The sequence below is a fragment of the Diabrotica undecimpunctata genome, chromosome 1 (assembly GCF_040954645.1).
Source record: "Diabrotica undecimpunctata isolate CICGRU chromosome 1, icDiaUnde3, whole genome shotgun sequence".
Lineage (NCBI taxonomy): Eukaryota > Metazoa > Arthropoda > Insecta > Coleoptera > Chrysomelidae > Diabrotica > Diabrotica undecimpunctata.
In genome coordinates, this window is record NC_092803.1 from 166,744,728 (window position 1) to 166,762,799 (window position 18,072).

General features: G+C 32.3%; 1 protein-coding gene across 1 annotated transcript in view; it reads right to left on the reverse strand.

The window, feature by feature from the left end:
• The window catches only part of LOC140432521 (fatty acid synthase-like), an 88,250-nt gene extending 72,003 nt beyond the window's left edge, over positions 1 to 16,247 (reverse strand). The window contains exons 1-4 of the mRNA XM_072520464.1: positions 16,142 to 16,247; positions 5,732 to 5,892; positions 5,486 to 5,674; positions 177 to 413 (exon numbers count right to left, since the gene is read on the reverse strand). Of these exons, the coding sequence (XP_072376565.1) occupies positions 177 to 413; positions 5,486 to 5,674; positions 5,732 to 5,864 (559 nt within the window). The 5' untranslated portion in view covers positions 5,865 to 5,892; positions 16,142 to 16,247. The remainder of the gene's footprint in view (positions 1 to 176; positions 414 to 5,485; positions 5,675 to 5,731; positions 5,893 to 16,141) is intronic.
• Between the last annotated feature and the right edge of the window lie 1,825 nt (positions 16,248 to 18,072).

The following is an 18,072-nucleotide window of genomic DNA, read 5'->3' on the forward strand; positions in this document are numbered from 1 at the left end:
ACTGGTGAGTTTAATATTAATTTTTATAATAATAATAATCTTAGCTCTAAGTTTAAATATATATATATATATATATATATATATATATATATATATATATATACATATAATTTAATAAAAATATTCGTAGCTTACTGTAGGTCGGTATCATGCATAATGAATACTGTATTTCTTACCAACGATAGCGTAATCAATATCTCCAACCTGAAGTAGTCGGAAGGCATTCGTTAAAGCAAATAAAGAAGTACAGCAGGCATTATCCAAAGTATAGCTGGGTCCTTTAAAATCAAAGTTGTACGAGATTCTATTGGCAGCGTGAAAAGGACTGTTTCCCATAAAAGAATGTCCTTCGGAGTCTTGGACATTTGTGTTTTCTTTAGATATCAAAGCCATGGCCATGCCAACGAACACACCTAAAAATACATGAATCGATTGGAATGATATGCAGACTAAGCCACAGGGGATTCAGAAGCCTATTGTATCCTTTTTTTTAATAAGGCTTACCTACATCGTGCAGGAGAGTATTGGTAAAAATTTTAGTGTTTGAATGTTTTTGATGCCGATTTAAAAACAAGTGTAATTTTTTTTTATGATTCAACAGCGATATTTGAGATTACACCTCCTTCTCTTTCAATGTAAGAAGTATGAAAATAAAAAGATGTAATATGCAAACAATTACTTTATTATTGAACTGATAAAAACTTCTTTGGAAGACGCATTATAAAAACAATATGCAATACGAACAAAGTTTTCTAAATAATAATCATTGGAACTAACGCAAGAAAGACGTTATGAACAGAAAAAATCATCAATTACAAAATAAATTTCTTTATTTTTCAGTATTTGATATTACCACTCCTACACCTAATTACACTTCACAATCGATTTCGCATGAATCGGATGACTTTTCTAATAAATTCTTAAGGCATTGCTTCCCATTTATCATTAAGCGCAGCTCTCAATTCCATTATGCTCGTTGGTGCATGATTTCTGTCCCGGACCCTTCGTTTAAGCTAATCCTAAACATGCTCTATTGGATTTATGTCCGGGCTCAACGCAGGCCAATTTATTGTGGTATACCAATCTGAGTTAGATAGGTGGTGATGACTCGTGCGGCAGGGCATCGTGCATTATCGTGCAATAAAATAAAGGCATCACCAATAAATCTCGCGTATGGAACCATATGTTCCCTCAAAATGTCTTTGATGTAACGGTCCGCCATTAAACCTCGTCCACGTCCTTCACCAGGTACGAAAACCAACTTGATTTTCCCATCTATGGAAATGCCTGCCCAAAACATACAAGAACCGCCTTCATATGACACAATTTCTCGTATACAACATTGAGCAAATCGCTCTCATGGCCTTCTACAGACTCGACGCCTCTTGTCGTTGCCATGTAGGCAAATCCTACTTTCGTCAGAGAATAATACCTGACTTCATTGATAGTTGTCCCAATCCAGATGTTCGCGAGCAAATTTTAATCGCTTTTGCTTCTTGGTGGCAGTTACTTTGGGACCTCTAGCTACCCTTGTTGGTGTCAGGTTGGCTGCCTTCAGTCTCCTTCTGACTGCCCAAATGCTGGTAAAAACTCCTCGGACCTCTTTAAGCTCTTCTTTGAGATTAGCCAGTCAAATGTCGATTTCTCAGGGATTTCGATACAAGAAATCGATCCTCTCTCTCGGTTGTTATTCGTTTACGACCTCCTCCTTATCGGTGGACATAATCACCAGTATCTTGGTACCGACAATACACTTGGGACACAGCAGATTGACTTAAATTTAGTTGATTTGCCCTCTGGCTCAGACCTTCCCTCAATAATGCTACTACTTGAGCTGCTTTAATGGATGTGGTATCGATATGTAATCCAGTTGCGAACTTAAATGACTAATGTATTAGTGGATTGCTATGAAAATTAATGCTTATGATGTTAACCGAATGAGTTAACTCGCTATGTGTCGATTTCAATGAGTCAAATTTTGACCCCTCTCCCTACGTGTTATTTATTTGTAATACGTCATCCGATTCACCAAAAAACAAAACTTTTTTAAAACTTAACAATAAGGTTAATAATTAATAAATAATTAAGTTAATAATATTTTTAAATTTACACTTTTTAGATTGAACCAGGAGACGTCCTTTCGCAAAATAATTTTGAGTAAATATATATATTAATATGATATTGTAATTTTGAAATATGATAAAACAATAATTAAATTAATTATGATCCAATTAGCTAATTAAAACAAAAAAAAATATTTAATGAATTTTATTACGAATATGTAATTAAATTTTATTAATGACGCTTATTTCATAATTCATATGTTTTCTTATCTCAGGGTTCCTATTTGAGTTCAAAAAATACCTTTATCTTCAATAGTGTTCAATAAGAAGAGGAGTAAAAGGAATAAATAAAAAAAACTCAAATTAGTGCAATACAATTAAAATATAATAGTAAAATAAACCTTTTAAAATTGTTTATACAACTAATGAAATCCCTTATAAATAATTGTTCCCCAAATGATATAGCTTTCACATATAAAATTACAATAGGAAAATTAGTCCAATCTATTGTCTCGCCTCAATAAATTTTTCTCTGCACTTTATGAAAATGATTCACTTTAATTAATTTTCTATCGAAAAACTCTTTCCCTGGTTCTGCTTACAAAACGGGTCCTGTCGATCAAAAGAACGTCCTGGCTCATGTTTCTATTTCCTTTTGGGATTGCCCCTGTCTACTTAACTACGAATCTCTCCGGGAATAATAATTTGTTTGTGCTTACAAATTCTGCACCCTTTTAATCTGGCAAATCAGCTTTCAAAACTTACTGACACTACTATTTTCACAAAATCTATACTTTTCTTACAACGTTTAAAACAAAACACACACTTGTCGATTTCATCTTTCCTCACTTCCCGTCCAACAGCAGACGCTCCTTTTTTTGCTCCAAAAATCATTCTCGTCTCTCAATCCCTTCCATAATTTTCTGTTGACCAATCAACATCCTCGACTCAATTCTCCAAACGCCAAAACTTTCCAATTCCCATAATTGTGTACAAAAATATGAGACATGACTTTCTACTTTCTACTAATACCCTTAATGACTTGTTTCGTGGTAACCGAAATTAATCCTTGAAAAAATGCAGGTAGATTTGATATTTCAATATAACATTTTTTTTGCTTAAACTAATCTTAAATACCTATCCTAATTTGAAAAGTCCGAAATTTACCGTCAATCTAAAATTCAAAAAGTCTCTTTTCTTCACAAAACAATATAACTTCACAACACAATAAAATTAAACCGTATATCTAAATATGATTATCGATTTTAGACCTCTTGTGTGCTGATACCAGGAGTATTTATGTACGTTCTTGTGGGCGAAAAAACCATTCAAAATCTTTAACTCATATTGTTGGCATATATTTATGAGTCTTTCTCCGTTGTTGTTAACAGTTTGTTCCCCATACATGCCTACCACTTTACTTTGTACTTGTTTTCCTACTCTGTCATTAAGGTCTCCTCCGCATATAATCTCATGGCTATTAGGAATTTCGTTCAGGATTTTTCTAAAGTCTTTTTCAAAAGCTTCCTTTTCTTGTACTGAGTAGTCATCATTTACGGCATCATTTACAAACAAACAAACAAACTTAAGAGTACAGGACGTAAAGGTGAATAGAGGAGCAGAGTGCGGCTCGGACCACTGCCTGATAATAGGAAAAATATATACACCATTCTTAGACAGGAACCACACTTCGGTACACCTTCGACGATCTAGATAACGAGAGCACACAGTTACTTTACTCCTGGAGACTAACACAAAAACTACAGGAATCATACAGATCAACGACGGATGAATACGAACATATAAAAAATGCATGAAAGACGCAGCACTAGAAGCCTTAGGGCCACAGGTATTGAGAGTAGATAAATCATATTGGTGGGATAAAAAAGTGGAAGAAAAGATAAAAAGAAAGAAGGAAGTATATCAAAAGTTATTACAACAGGGAGACGAACAAACAAAACAACAATATAAAAACTTGAATAAAGAAGTCAAACGAGAAGTGGTTAAAAACAAAATTAGTACATGGGAACAAAAATGCCAATACCTAGACAACCATATAGGAGGGACAAAGAGCTCTGAAGCCTGGAGAACTATAAAAACGATGAGAACAACGACAAAAAACCAAGTCATAATAAATAGAATACCAGAGAACACATGGGTAGAGCATTTTGAGAACTTATTAACAGAGAGAAGAGGAAGGTCTAAACAGACAAATGAACAAGTGGAAGTATAAGGAAGAATAGAAATATCAATAGAACAAGTGAAAGAAGCAGTTAAGGGAATGAAATAAGAAAATCTCCAGGCCCAGGAGGAATACATCCAGAGTTGATTAGGTATGGATCATAAAAACTGTTTGAAATGATCCGAAAATAATTCGAGAGATGATTAAACGGAGAAGAAGTTCCAGAAGAATGGAGACAATCGTATATCTCTCCAATACACACGAAAGGCACAAATACGGATCCTAAAAACTATATAGGGATCGCAGTGATTGTTACTATAGGCCGACTATACTCAAAAGTACTACGAAACCTGATAGAAAATGATATTAAAGGCAAACAACTTGAAGAATAAGCGGAATTTAGGGCCAGACGCTCCACTATGGATAATATTTTCACATTAAAAATTGCAATGAAAAATGTTCGGACATGTTAAAAGAATGCCAGAGTACAGATGGCCTAGAAGAGTACTGGAATGGATCCCTCCTGAAAGAAGAAAGAGAGGACGACCACGGAGAAGTTGGAGCAACGATATTGATGAAGCAATGGCGACAAGAGACTTAGAAGAGGCAATTGCATATGACAGAAAAAGATGGAAATTGAATTGGGGGCGGAGAAGCGGCGATAGCCGTAATCAATCCGTTATTAAAAAAAATCTAAATATAATATAACTATAACATGATTTTACTGATTTTACAAATTTTTGTGTCTTCTTCTTTTTTTTTCTACACGACTAGTAAGTAAGACAATTAATAATTATAACTAGATAATTTTTATATTGGTTTGTTCACAGATGTCTTGAAAAAGAATTAAAATAAATTTGAAAGCTTGACAGTAAGTCAAAGAGTTTTCTTTGTCTTGTGGGCCAAGTAGACTGACTGCATCCTCAAGAATCACTACTTGATATATATATATATATATATATATATATATATATATATATATATATATTATATAATATATATATATATATATATATATTATATAATATATATATATATATATATATATATATATTATATAATATATATATATATATATATTATATAATATATATATATATATATATATATATATATATATATATATATATATATATACTATCTTTTAGATCATATATATCTTAATAAACTAAATAGAAAGAACTATTACGGTGACTACTAGAATTACTAAAATGTTTATAAATATATAAATATTTTTTACCTGTTTTTGTCCCTCTGAGTTCCTTTGGATTATATCCAGCATCAATGATGGCCTCAAACACAGTTTCCAATAGAATTCTATGGCGTGGATCAGTATACTCAGCCCATTTTGGATTCATCTCGAAAAATGAAGCGTCAAATTTATCAATATCATCCACTTGACCTGTTCTCCCTGAAATGCCTTTGAACCCTAAATAGAAAAAAAAAATAATGCATAACCTTTTACATATGCCTAGTGTTTCCTTACTTAAATCATAGCGGGGCGAATCTGATAGTAAATCGTAGCCACCGATCAATGCTTCTTTTAACTCTTTAAAATTGCTGCAATTTGGAAAGTGGCCAGATGCTCCAGATATAACAATTTCGTCTTGCTCGTTCATGGTGGTTTAGTTTAAGTTACCCTGAAAACTTAAATTAGTGAACATTAAAAATCAGTTTAATAAAGGATATATTATAAATTAATAATATATACACGGTACATATTGTCGTTGGACACAACGCCAATGTTAACATTTTAACAGTTTTAAATATTTGGTACTGTACCCTCTGAGGAAAGGAATTCAATAAACTTTCCGCAAAACAATTAGTGGAAATTACGACAAAGTTGAAATGGAAATTAGACAAAGCGAGTAGAATGAAATACGGGGACAGACTATGCTGGCTAACAGAGCATACTTCGCTTTCAGGTGTTTAGATCCAAAGTCACTCATATGGAAGTAAAGTTCAAAGTTTATAAAATCATTATACGACCAATAACCAAATATGACTCATAAACATGGATCACGACAAAAAAAACGGATATCAATACCTTTAAAAGAAAGATATTAAGCAGAATATTGGGACCCATTAGCCAAAATGGTATGTGGAGTATAAGTTATATCAATATTACAAACAACCAACTAGAGCCAATTACGCAAAAATATAAATACTACACTGGGCAGGTGTAGGAGGGATGTGGAAATGTGGGACGTAGGAGGATTTCCTGGTTGCGAAATTTAAGGGAGTGGTATGGATGCAGTTCAATACAGATGTTCAGAGATGCAGCCAACAAAGTAAAGATTGCTGTAATGGTAGCCAACATCCGATAGGAGACGGTACTGCAAGAAGAAGAACTGGGCAGGTTACCTTAAAGGAATTGAAAATAACAGAAAACCTAGCAGAAACCTTACTCCATAAAAATTGAAAATAACGACAATGTCGACAAACAAAGAGGTTATAAGACGAAGTGAGCACCCATGCTAGAGAGATGTTTAGCCGAACGCTGGAGGCAAAGGTTTAATCTGAGCTGTAGCGTCATTGAGGAGAGAAGACACCTAATAGAAATGAGTGCTGAAAACAATGGATGCTAGGCATTCTACATATACAACAGATTGACAAATCATCAAAACTGAATTCTGATTGAAGTCGTAGGCTGTGAGAAAAATTATAGAAGTAAATCCCTACGATAAAAAAACCAACTTGAGAAGTCATGGTGACTTTGCTAAAGTTGAAAAAGTATTTTAATTAATTAATAACAAATTAATTTTAATTTTGCCATATTGATATTTGTACTAATTCGCGTTGGTTGTATTATGTTTTTACTGCAGACTATATACTTGTTTTTTTGAAAATTGATTTTTACGCCCTTATTAATATAACACAAACAAAAATCAGAGGCGAAGGACTAAATACGGAATCCATTCAATACTTATACAGAAAAAAAATATTAGAGAAGTTGACTGAAAATGAAATATTAGAAAACCATGAGCCCAAGGAAAGCTGAAAAAACTCAAAAATAACATAATTAACGCAGCAACAGAATTACTTAGAGAGAGAAAAGTAACGAACACTAACTCTGTAAAAAGCTTTGTATCATTTTTAAACTTTTGCTCAAGAGAAAAGAATCTTTGAGTGGCCATACCAAACGACCGGCCTAATTTTTTAGTTTGACTCGACAGGAAAGGCATATCTACTTGATATCGCCCGGAAGGAGATAACAGTTGTATCTTGAAATAAGTTTTCCACATATTCGTCATTTGAATATTTTGGTTTACAATCAGGGATTTCTTCCAGCTCCCAAAATCTTTCCATAGTACGGAAGAGCTCCAACTGTTGATTAGATTGATCATCATATACAGTTAAAAAGGTAGAAGCCAAACTATTGGCATTAGAGGTATTAACATTTTTCCGAGGTACAGGAATGACGTATACATCAGACAGCTATGACGTATCCGAGATGAGTGTCTATAAAAGACGGTAAAATGGGACCCGTATTAAGTAATAATGATATAAATAGCAGCCAATGAGAATATCTATTTGGTTGGATTCAAAAAATAAAGGATCGGCAAGCTCAACTCTCACGTGAGAAGGAATTTTAAAGTTAGAAGGAGAGTTAAAAATTTGTAATAAGTTATTGGTTATTTTGTCTATAACCATACAAGATATATTAAATATAAGATGAGGAGCTATTTGAGAATTAAAGGTAATGTCTACCACTTCTCCGCTATAGGTACAATTATTATTACTGGGCAATCGAACTTGAGAATTAAAATGAAGATAACTATGATGAGATTTATCACAAGTAACACACCTTCGCAGTGATTTGCAATCTGCCGTATTATGATTACTGTTTAGACAGTTAACACAAAGTTTCTTGTGTTTAACAAACTGATACCCATCTTGAGGCGACAGCGACAGAAATTTGGAACAACCATAAATTGAATTAGAAGAGTTAGAACAGTGAATACAGCTCGGTTTGTTAACCCCAAGCCTGGAATGATTTTAATGTAAATTATTTGAAGGATGTACAGTAGATGCAAGTGTGACTATATTTCTACTAAAATCATTTTGTTTTTGATTTATTTTAAATTCATTATTTGGTTCAAAGAGATTTAGATTTTCTAACATGAAATGACGCTTCTGCAAGAAATTGAAAAAATATTCTGCAGTAGGAATAACTTCCGGTTTTATTTCACTTTCAAAAGCTCGTCGTGAATTGAAATCAAGTTTCTGTTCAATTAAAAATATTATTAAAGACTCAAAATTTACTGTTGGATCTAGCTTTAAATTATTAATCAAATCAAAAGTTTTGCGAGTAGATATGTGAAATTCGCACAATTCTGCGGGAGTGCTTTTCGAAACGGGTTTCTGATCCATCAATGTTTTGTACAGAGAATAGAGTAATTTATATTTGTCATTATATGCATTTTTAAGAATATTTAAAGCAATATGTAAATTTTGATTTGTTACGCTTAAGGAATCAATCATTTTTGCTTAAGGAAAATATAGTCAGTGACTATATTTTCGGCTGGACCGTCCGAGAAAACATTATCTTCCTTAGTGTTAGATAAAGAACCAATTTCTAATTGAATTTGTTGATAGGTATCATATTGACTTGAAATATTTTTAAGTTTGACGTTTAGTAAGCTGATTTCTTCAGAACCATTCAGTTATTTCAAGAAATTTTCAATTCGAGTTAACTGAGACTTGCAACCGCGTCTCTTATTCTGTAGGTTGATTAAGGACATGATGAATCCCAAGCAGAACTATATAGGTATATATTAGTATAGAAATAAACACATAGAACAGTACAAGAAATAAACAAAATCCTGTGAGCAAATGTAAGAAATCGGTTATAAAGAAAGTAACAAAATCTATATTATCAAAGTATTGGAACAAATATGTCGACACCTCCTACGTAAAGTATCGTAACCAACAAATTTCGGTTTTTCACTTTTTTTCATTTTCATGCTTCTAAGCATGTAAACTAACGTCTGTGATAATTAAAATTTCAATATTTCTAATAGAAGGCATCCAAAATTAGAATGTAAAATGTCGTATGTTTACTTTTGTCCACGTATACAATCGTATGTTCTACTACCGATATTATAAAGGGGACGAAGATTTAATTGAAGAAAGTGAAAGAAATGAAGGTATGTATTATTGTGTATTGATATTTTGTAGTAAAATGAGTATTTTAATATAAACGTAATAATTTTTATCTTAACCGACGAAAAATATCGTAAGTTAAATTTACTATACTTTACGTTGTTTGTGATATTAAAAAAAATATCGTGTGTATTAAATAGGATATTTTACGCCGGAAAATAAATAAAAATTATATCGTATGTATATGATACGACGTTTTACTTTGGCTTTTCATATTGTTTTTTTTTCGTATCTACTACTTGCCATAGATTACTTCGCTTAGTTATTTAAGTTACAACATTATACGTGTCAAAAAAATCTCTGCATTTAACTAATTTCATTTTCTTTTTCCAGAATCTCCTCTGCCATCCGATGTAGACAATAGTGCAATAGAACAAATTATGGATTTTTTGTCAGATACGGTTTATTAAGATTTGAATAACGTTCCTCCTTCCCCGTTTTCTGGTAAATATTTATTAGTAAAAAATAATAAATATAATAATAGTCATATTATTTATAGGTACACAATGATATCTTAACGTTGAATTATTTTTAAAATCAACAGAGAACCAGTCAGAGGAAGATAACACACACATTCCATCCCCAAAATGGACTAAAAACCATTTAGACTACGATTGTGATAACTACTTTTGCCCTTGGAATGAAAATGCTATACAAAAACCGCAGTTAGTCGTTTCATCTACTACTGACCTACTATCAACACCCTAAGCGAACACCCCGATTTTTTCATTTTCCTAATCAACTTCGAAATATTCTAGAAAACGAAAACAGGTTTCTCGAAAGGATGTAGGTAATATCAGACGTCGACATGTTGCATCTTGGATTATTATTAATACAAGAAAGAGATTAAAAAATACAGTTAAATCATAATAAAAGTCGTGATGGTACAACCAGTTTGCGAAATCATTAAAACCGATGTGTCCAGAAAATTGTAGACAAAAATGTTCTTCAAAAATTATTACCGATGAAAGGATTTCCATTTTCAATAAATTTTTGAATTTAGGTAAAAGGCAAAAAGCTGTAACAAAATATTTTTGCCTACCACATGGGGTATTATTATAAGGGGTAGTAAATTAGGGACAGAAATTATTGGAGCGGCGATAGGGCAAGCAAAATAATCGATACTTGTGCGAACGGCACTCAGGGATTGTTTGGAGAGCTGGGGTCGTGGATAAGTAAATGGCAAGGGGTCGGATTGGGGCAACTACAAAAAAATGAAACAAAGGGGTACTAACGTGAATCTCTTGGGACAAACAAAACAAAAGGAAACGGGAAATACTTCTAGCAATTTAAACAGGACGCCGCTTCGAGGTGCCAAATTATAACTATTACAACAGCTAGTTGTAACTATCGAAATAAATATTAAAAATGAAAAGCATATCTTTATACATGAAACTCAAAAAAGGGGTTAGTTAAAAAAATAAACAAAATGGTTAGAAAAAAAATTAAACATTTATTGTGTCTCTCCACAACCAGTTACAAAAATAAATGACACAAATTACTATATAGATAGTTACACAGTACAAAAATAACAAAGAAAAAACTTACATGTGTCCTAGCCGTTTACAAACTGTAGGAGTTGGAGATACTACAAAAACTTACAAAGAAATTGTTACTGCAATGAAGGTTAACCTTTTTTAAAAACAAAACAAATGAATTAATGTCAAATATGCTAAGATAGTACAATATTAATTATTACAAATTCTTTTTGTTATGAAAGCAAATTATTATTATTAAAAAAATGTCTGTCTTTACTTTAAATTTTAACACAAAAAAGTTACCTGGATTGCAATGGGGTTTTACACAAAAATTCTGGGGGTAGAAACCAAACTTCGCTGGAACTCAAACTATGTACCACTCGAACAAATTCAACTCCACTGTGATAGGACAAGATAAAATTGAGATTGGAAATTGGGCATGGAATACAAATTTTGGAGCTCTGCTTCTTAAAAAGACTGGAAAATTGTGGGTATATTTCAAATCCTCACTTTAACTGTAACTATTACATAAACAATTAACTGCCACTAAACTTATCTTACATGAAAAGGGGCAAAAACAGGAAACTTTACAAATTCGACGAATAAATTTGGATCCACACCTAAGCCGACTGTCTCTTACAGCGACCCAAGTGAGAATGACCAAATTATCTTTAAAATTCATTCACATAATTTGGAATAACAAAACATATGACGGAAATATTTATTTAAAACGTAGAATATGTAACGCAAAAGAATGCCGAGGACGTGCACATCTGTGAAATATAAATAAACTCTAAAAATGTGTTTATATTACTCGGCGCAGCTAAGATGAATTGGAAGAATTCGGTGTTTTAATACGTACGAATGAGAAATGAAATACACTAAAATTATTCACTAATATTTTGAACAAATACGAGGGGATTTCAATACATATCCAAAGAATTTAGAAATGCTACAAAGCAATGGAGTTTTGTAGCTTACTTAATACTAAAACAAAAAAAAACGAAGGGTTTTTACTAATACAGTATCAAGACGCAATTTTACTCTCATCTATAGACTGAAAGTCAAGAGAGGTGATAAGGACGAGTTTATATCTGTTTGTAAAAAGATGTTTTTAAATACTTTCTCTATAAATGAACAGTTTGTCTACACTGCTTTGCAAAAACTAGACGTTACTAGCGGTTTGATATAAATAGATCAGAGATGCCATCACAATCATCATAAGGTATTAACCTAAGACGTTGTCAAAAGTGTTATACACGAAGTAGAGGTGATAACCTTTATTTGGATAGCGATTTGAATTTCTATCGCTTATTCGATTTATACAAGGAATGCTGTGACGAACATTTATACTCCTCTATAGCTAATACTGAAAGGCAATATCGTGATATTTTTAACGAACATTTTAAATTGAGTTTTTAGGTTCCCAAAAAGGACCAATGTGATAAACGCCACATTAAAAAAAAAACAAAACTGCTTGAAACACAGATTTATGAATCACATCTGCATAGTAAAAATCTCATGCGTGAAAGAAAGTTCTTTGATAAAAACTAAGCTAAAACCTCTAAGAAAAAATATTAACAGCTACATTCAATTTTTAGAAAATACTTTCTTTATTATCTTTATTATAAACGTAAACTATCAATATTCAACTTTTCAATTGTTTTCAATGTCGTGAATTACCAAAGAAGGTACTTGCTTCATGCGGCATGAAGGGCAGGGCAAAAGGGACGCTAATGAGGTTTCTACATGTTAGATGAAATTTATTTCAAAACATAAGGACTTAGGTACAAATGAATTTAGATTTTGGTCGCATAATTGTGTGGGCCAAAACCGCGATCGTATAGAAGATTCGTCATTGCTTTTTAGAAGTTGGGCACATTTAGGATGAGAGTGATAGTGAGTTATATTGTATTTTTATTGTTTTTGTTACTAGAAGGTTTTTATATTTTATGTTATGTTTTTATGTACAAACCATGGTTTGAGAATACACGTAATCGATCAATTATTCGGATAATAAGTCGAATGCGCTGCAATCATGCACTATTTCCAGCTTATAAACATAAAATAGGTTTGTTAGATAATAATAAATGTCTATGTGATGAAATTGCCGATTTACAACATATTCTTTTAGAATGCCCGTTAAAAAAATTAGAAATTGATCAGTTTTATCAAAATAATGTTTCAAATCTATTGACATTAGAGGATAATAGTATCTACAACATCATATATCAGTATGTAAAATCTACTAATATTACTTTGTAAGCAGTATTGCGACATATGAATAAATTTGTAAGCCTAAAACGAAAAAAAAAACAAACAAAAAAAAAACAAAAAAAATAAAAAAAAAACGAAAAAAACAATATATAAAAAAACCAAAAAAATCAAACCAATAAATAAATAATATTAAACAATAAAAAAATACTAATAAAAAGAAATTAACAATAAAAATAAAAGAATAGTTACAACGTTATATATACTGACATAAAAAAAAAATAAAAATGAAAATAAGTAACCAAAATATTTAGGCATTTACTAACACACTAAAAATATTGTATACCAATTTAACATGTATAAAATATTAATATGTATATAATGTAAACAATTAAAATAGATGATAAAACTATGAGAAAACATGACTGGCCTTTTGGCTTTGCCAGTGCCATTAACTTAGGAAAACAAAAAAAATAAACTTACGATATTATTATTTAAAATTTTAACGAAGTAGAATATATTATCTACTACTTACAACAATTATTTACCATTTTTTACAAAGAAGAATATAGTATCTATGACATACGACAAATAGTTTTGTATAGTGTCCAACGTAATTCATAGTAAGTGTTACATACTATAATTTACTTTTATGTTGGTCCACGTAAAATATCGTGATTTTTCTCGAAAACAAGAAATAATATTAATATAAGTACTACACAGGATAATTAACCACCTATTTCGTAATTAATATGAAAATATTCAAATATATTGGTTGTTCTCTCTTTGAAAAATCATTAATAAACAATGAGCGAACCTTTAACCCAGCAACTGTGTTGTGGGGTGAAAATCACCCACGTCGTTCATTAGCGCCTGTTAAAATAGTGGCAACATCGCCAGATTCATCTGGCGCCACGACTACCTTCCCATAATAACAGATCATAACAGATCTTGTATTGCATCATAAATTTTAGTATATAAATAAGGTTTGAACGAGTGGTGTCGCGTTCTTTGGACTTTTGGGTGATTTTAACCCCACCACACAGTTGAAGTGCAGTAATATTTAGTTTTTGGGTAATTTTAATCCCACAACACCGGTTAATTATCAACAGGTAAGTTCTTATACTAGCCCAAATTATCTTTATTTTTTTAATAGAAGCATAAGTTAATTGGTATGAATATTGAAAATTGATTAGATATTCTTAATTTCAGACATATAGAAATATGTGTAGTTGGGAAAAAGAACAAGAAGCTGAAGTGGGGATGTTTTAGAAAACCAACTTCAATCAGTGAAAAATTGTCAACCTGGAAGTTCTAAGCAGGAAAATCAATCATTGCCGGAAGATTCTTTTCAAGACAACAATAAGTTTGAAGATAATAAAGTAAGACAATCTAAGTTTTTTATCGGACGGGATGGGAAAACAAAATGGGCAAAGAACTGTCCTAATAAATCGCTTAAAACACGACAAGAAAATTTAATAACTTTACTTTTCGGTGTTCGAAATAATGCAAAACATTGCAAGTCTACTAAATATATCACCAAGTCTACGGACGCAGAAGAAATTCGTGCAGTTTTCGGATTATTATATCTATCAGGCGTCTATAAAGCCAATAGGTTAAATCTGGAGGATCTGTGGGCTACAGATAGAACAGGAATTGACATTTTGATTGACAGGTTGAATTGACAGGCTAACAATGTCCCTGCAAAGATTTATATTACTTTTAAAGTGCCTACGATTCGATAATATCGAAAATAGAGAAGAACGAAAAAGAGTAGATAAACTGGCAGCTATACGAGCTGTTTTTGATCGATTTGTATCCAAATGTCAACAATCTTTTATTCCTAGTCGATACTTGACGATCGATTAAAAATTAGAATCTTTTCTGGGACGTTGTTCCTTTCGGCAATATATCCCAAATATGGCATTAAAATATTTACCTTAGTGGATGCCAAAACATTCTACATTTTAAATTTAGAGGTATATGTTGGCTCACAGCCTGAAGGACCTTTTCAATTTAGTAATAGACCGTTTGATGTAGTAAACAGGCTTGTAAATCCAATCCGTGATACTAACCGCAACATTACATTCGACAACTGGTTTACCAGCATACCGCTAATGGAACATTTGCTTAATGAACATCGGTTAACATCTGTTGGAATTATTCGTAAAAACAAGAGGGAAATACCGACAATATTTTTGAATTCCAAAAACAGAGTTGAAAACCACGCAATTTTCGGATTTAAAAAAGACATTTTTTTGGTGTCCTTTATCCCGAAGAAAAATAAAATAGTGTTTCCTCACTTCACCTCACTTCATCATGATACATAATTTGACCACAAATCAAATAAACCTAAGATTAGACTTTTATAATCACACAAAAGGTGGCGTAGATATGGTTGACGAAATGTCTGCGTTATATAAGGTGTCTCGTAATAGCAAGCGATGGCCTCTAACAATTTTTTTTTACTGTTTAATAATGCAAGAATAAATAGTTGTTTTTTATCAACATAACAAGCCAACTGAAAAACTAAAACGCAGATTTTTTTAAAAGAACTTGGTTTGTCACTAATTAAACCATATATTGAAAAAAAAAGAGGTAACAATCAAAGAACATCATCAGACATAAGAGCGAAACTAAAAAGAAATGATAGCGGAGAGGACTCTCAAGTACCTCCAAACAAGAAACAACCAACAACATCCAGATGTGGAGTGTGTCCCCGTGGAAAGGACAGAAAGTGCCAAAAAGAATGTGTGAAATGTGACATTTTTCTTGTATCTGTTTTGAACATTGTGTATATTTTTGTTCTAAATGTGCAAATAATTGTTAATTATGCTATTTAAACAAAAGTTCATAGTTACTTTTTATAAAATTTGTATTTTATTTTATTCTATATCTCTAATAAAAATTTTGGTAACAAAAATTGTGGTAATGGTTTAAATATAAACTAAATTTTAACGGAAATTTTTTAAATGATTTAACTTTGAAAAAGACTATATAACAATATAACCATGATTTAAAATCTTAAGGTTAATTACCCCAACACACAGCTCCTGTCAGAAAATTTCACGACACAGTCGCCGGGATAAACAGCTGTACTGTAAAGTTGACCGAATGCACTTACGATACTCTACGTAGGAGGTGTCGATGTATTTTAAACCAAAAACGCAGGTAGTTAATAGACACATAAAAAAACTCAATACCTATAATTTCTTATAATAACAGATAGAGGCTTCTTTTAAAAAATTAAATTATCATAATAATATACCTGCATGGTATTGAAAAACAAGTTAACATCCTAAAGTGAGTTCTTTTTTAAAACCTGAATATTACGAAAATCATATCAATATGTAATAACACAAAAATAGTTGATCAAATAAACACACTAAACCGGTCTCCTAGGTACGGCAAGGGCCAGAGGTCTCGTGTAGGATCAGGAACCGGCTAGCGACGAAAAATCGGTTAGCAGGAACAGCAGCAGACAACAATGATATCTTTTTGTCGGTTATTATCGGATTGTTTTTTCGCGATAAAGTCTTTCAAACAATAAAAAATAGAAAAGTTTATTGATAACGACACCTGTCAAAGTGACAGATCCGGTTCGAAGGACCAACAAAAACTATGTACGAATAAGGAGTTCGCCGTAGCGTACTTTGCTGGTTCGATGGAAGATTTTTCTCAGCGCACAAAGCTTCTGAGGTACTCCTTAGCTCCGAAGGACCAGCTGGGGAATCCAGCACCTGAAAGGTTGTTCCCTTGACAAGGGATACGGGAAAACATTAAATTGGTAAAAGTCTTAATTAAGATTAGTCAAAATGTATCTTTATTATAGGGAATAATAGCCTATAGCACTGTAGAAAATATCACTTATAAGTTTATTGTTTATAGATAAGAACAGTAAAGTTTTATGTGATATTCAAACCGTTGTTGGATCAGCAAATCGTTTTCTATGCACTTGCGACACTTGGTGGCAACACCGCTACTTAGAGCAATTGAGAGGTTGAATACATAGATATAAGTTTGATTATTACTTACAATAGGAACAGCATCTAATTATTTATAGCACACTTACTTACTGCCAACAATACTGGACACAAAACTAGGTAATAGAGAAATAGTGTAGTAAGAAATGAACTGACTGGTCGCAAGCTCTTGCTTGTCGGACCTTTCCTTACGAAGGTTGCTTGACGACTGTAATATTTGTTGTTTTTCTTTCGTTATTAATCGTTCAGGGCCGAGAATGCACTGGTTTTGGGGGACTAGTCCAAGTTTAGAAATAAGGGGAGTATTTAAATTAAAATAAAAAGTTTTTACAATTTACAGATTTATGGTAAATTTATACGCTAAGAGTCGTGTGGCCCCTTTGAAGAAGATTTCTATACCCAGATTGGAACTGTTGGCAGCCACTATTGGTGTTAGACTTTATTAGTCAGTAAAAAGACAATTTTCTCAATATGTTGAGTTTTATTTTTGGAGTGATTCCACTACTGTTCTTTCTTGGATTCAACGTAAAGATGACTGGTCTGTTTTTGTTTTGTCTGAGCAGCAGGCAAATCAAGAAGAGATCGGATACCAAATGAGAGAATACGAGAAATGATAGGAGTCAAGCATACAATAGTTGATGACATAAAACCAAAACAGTTAAAATATGGTACGGCCATGTACAGAGAATGCCAGATGACAGGATTCCGAAACAGATTTTGACGTGGACACCACAAGGAAGAAGAAAAAGAGAAAGGCCGAGAAGAAGCTGGAGAGAAGGAATTGAAAAAGAATTAGAAGAAAGAGAAATCCCCCAGGCATATGGTTAAATAAAGAAAAATGGCAGTTAGGAGTCGGAAGGCGTCGGAGAACGCAGTGAACCTATAGTAGTAGTAGGGGGTAGACGGATTGTGCGGTCCATTTTAAAAGAATGTGGTGTGTGCAAGAGACAAGAAGGAAAATCGTTCGAAGTACAAACGCCTTCGTT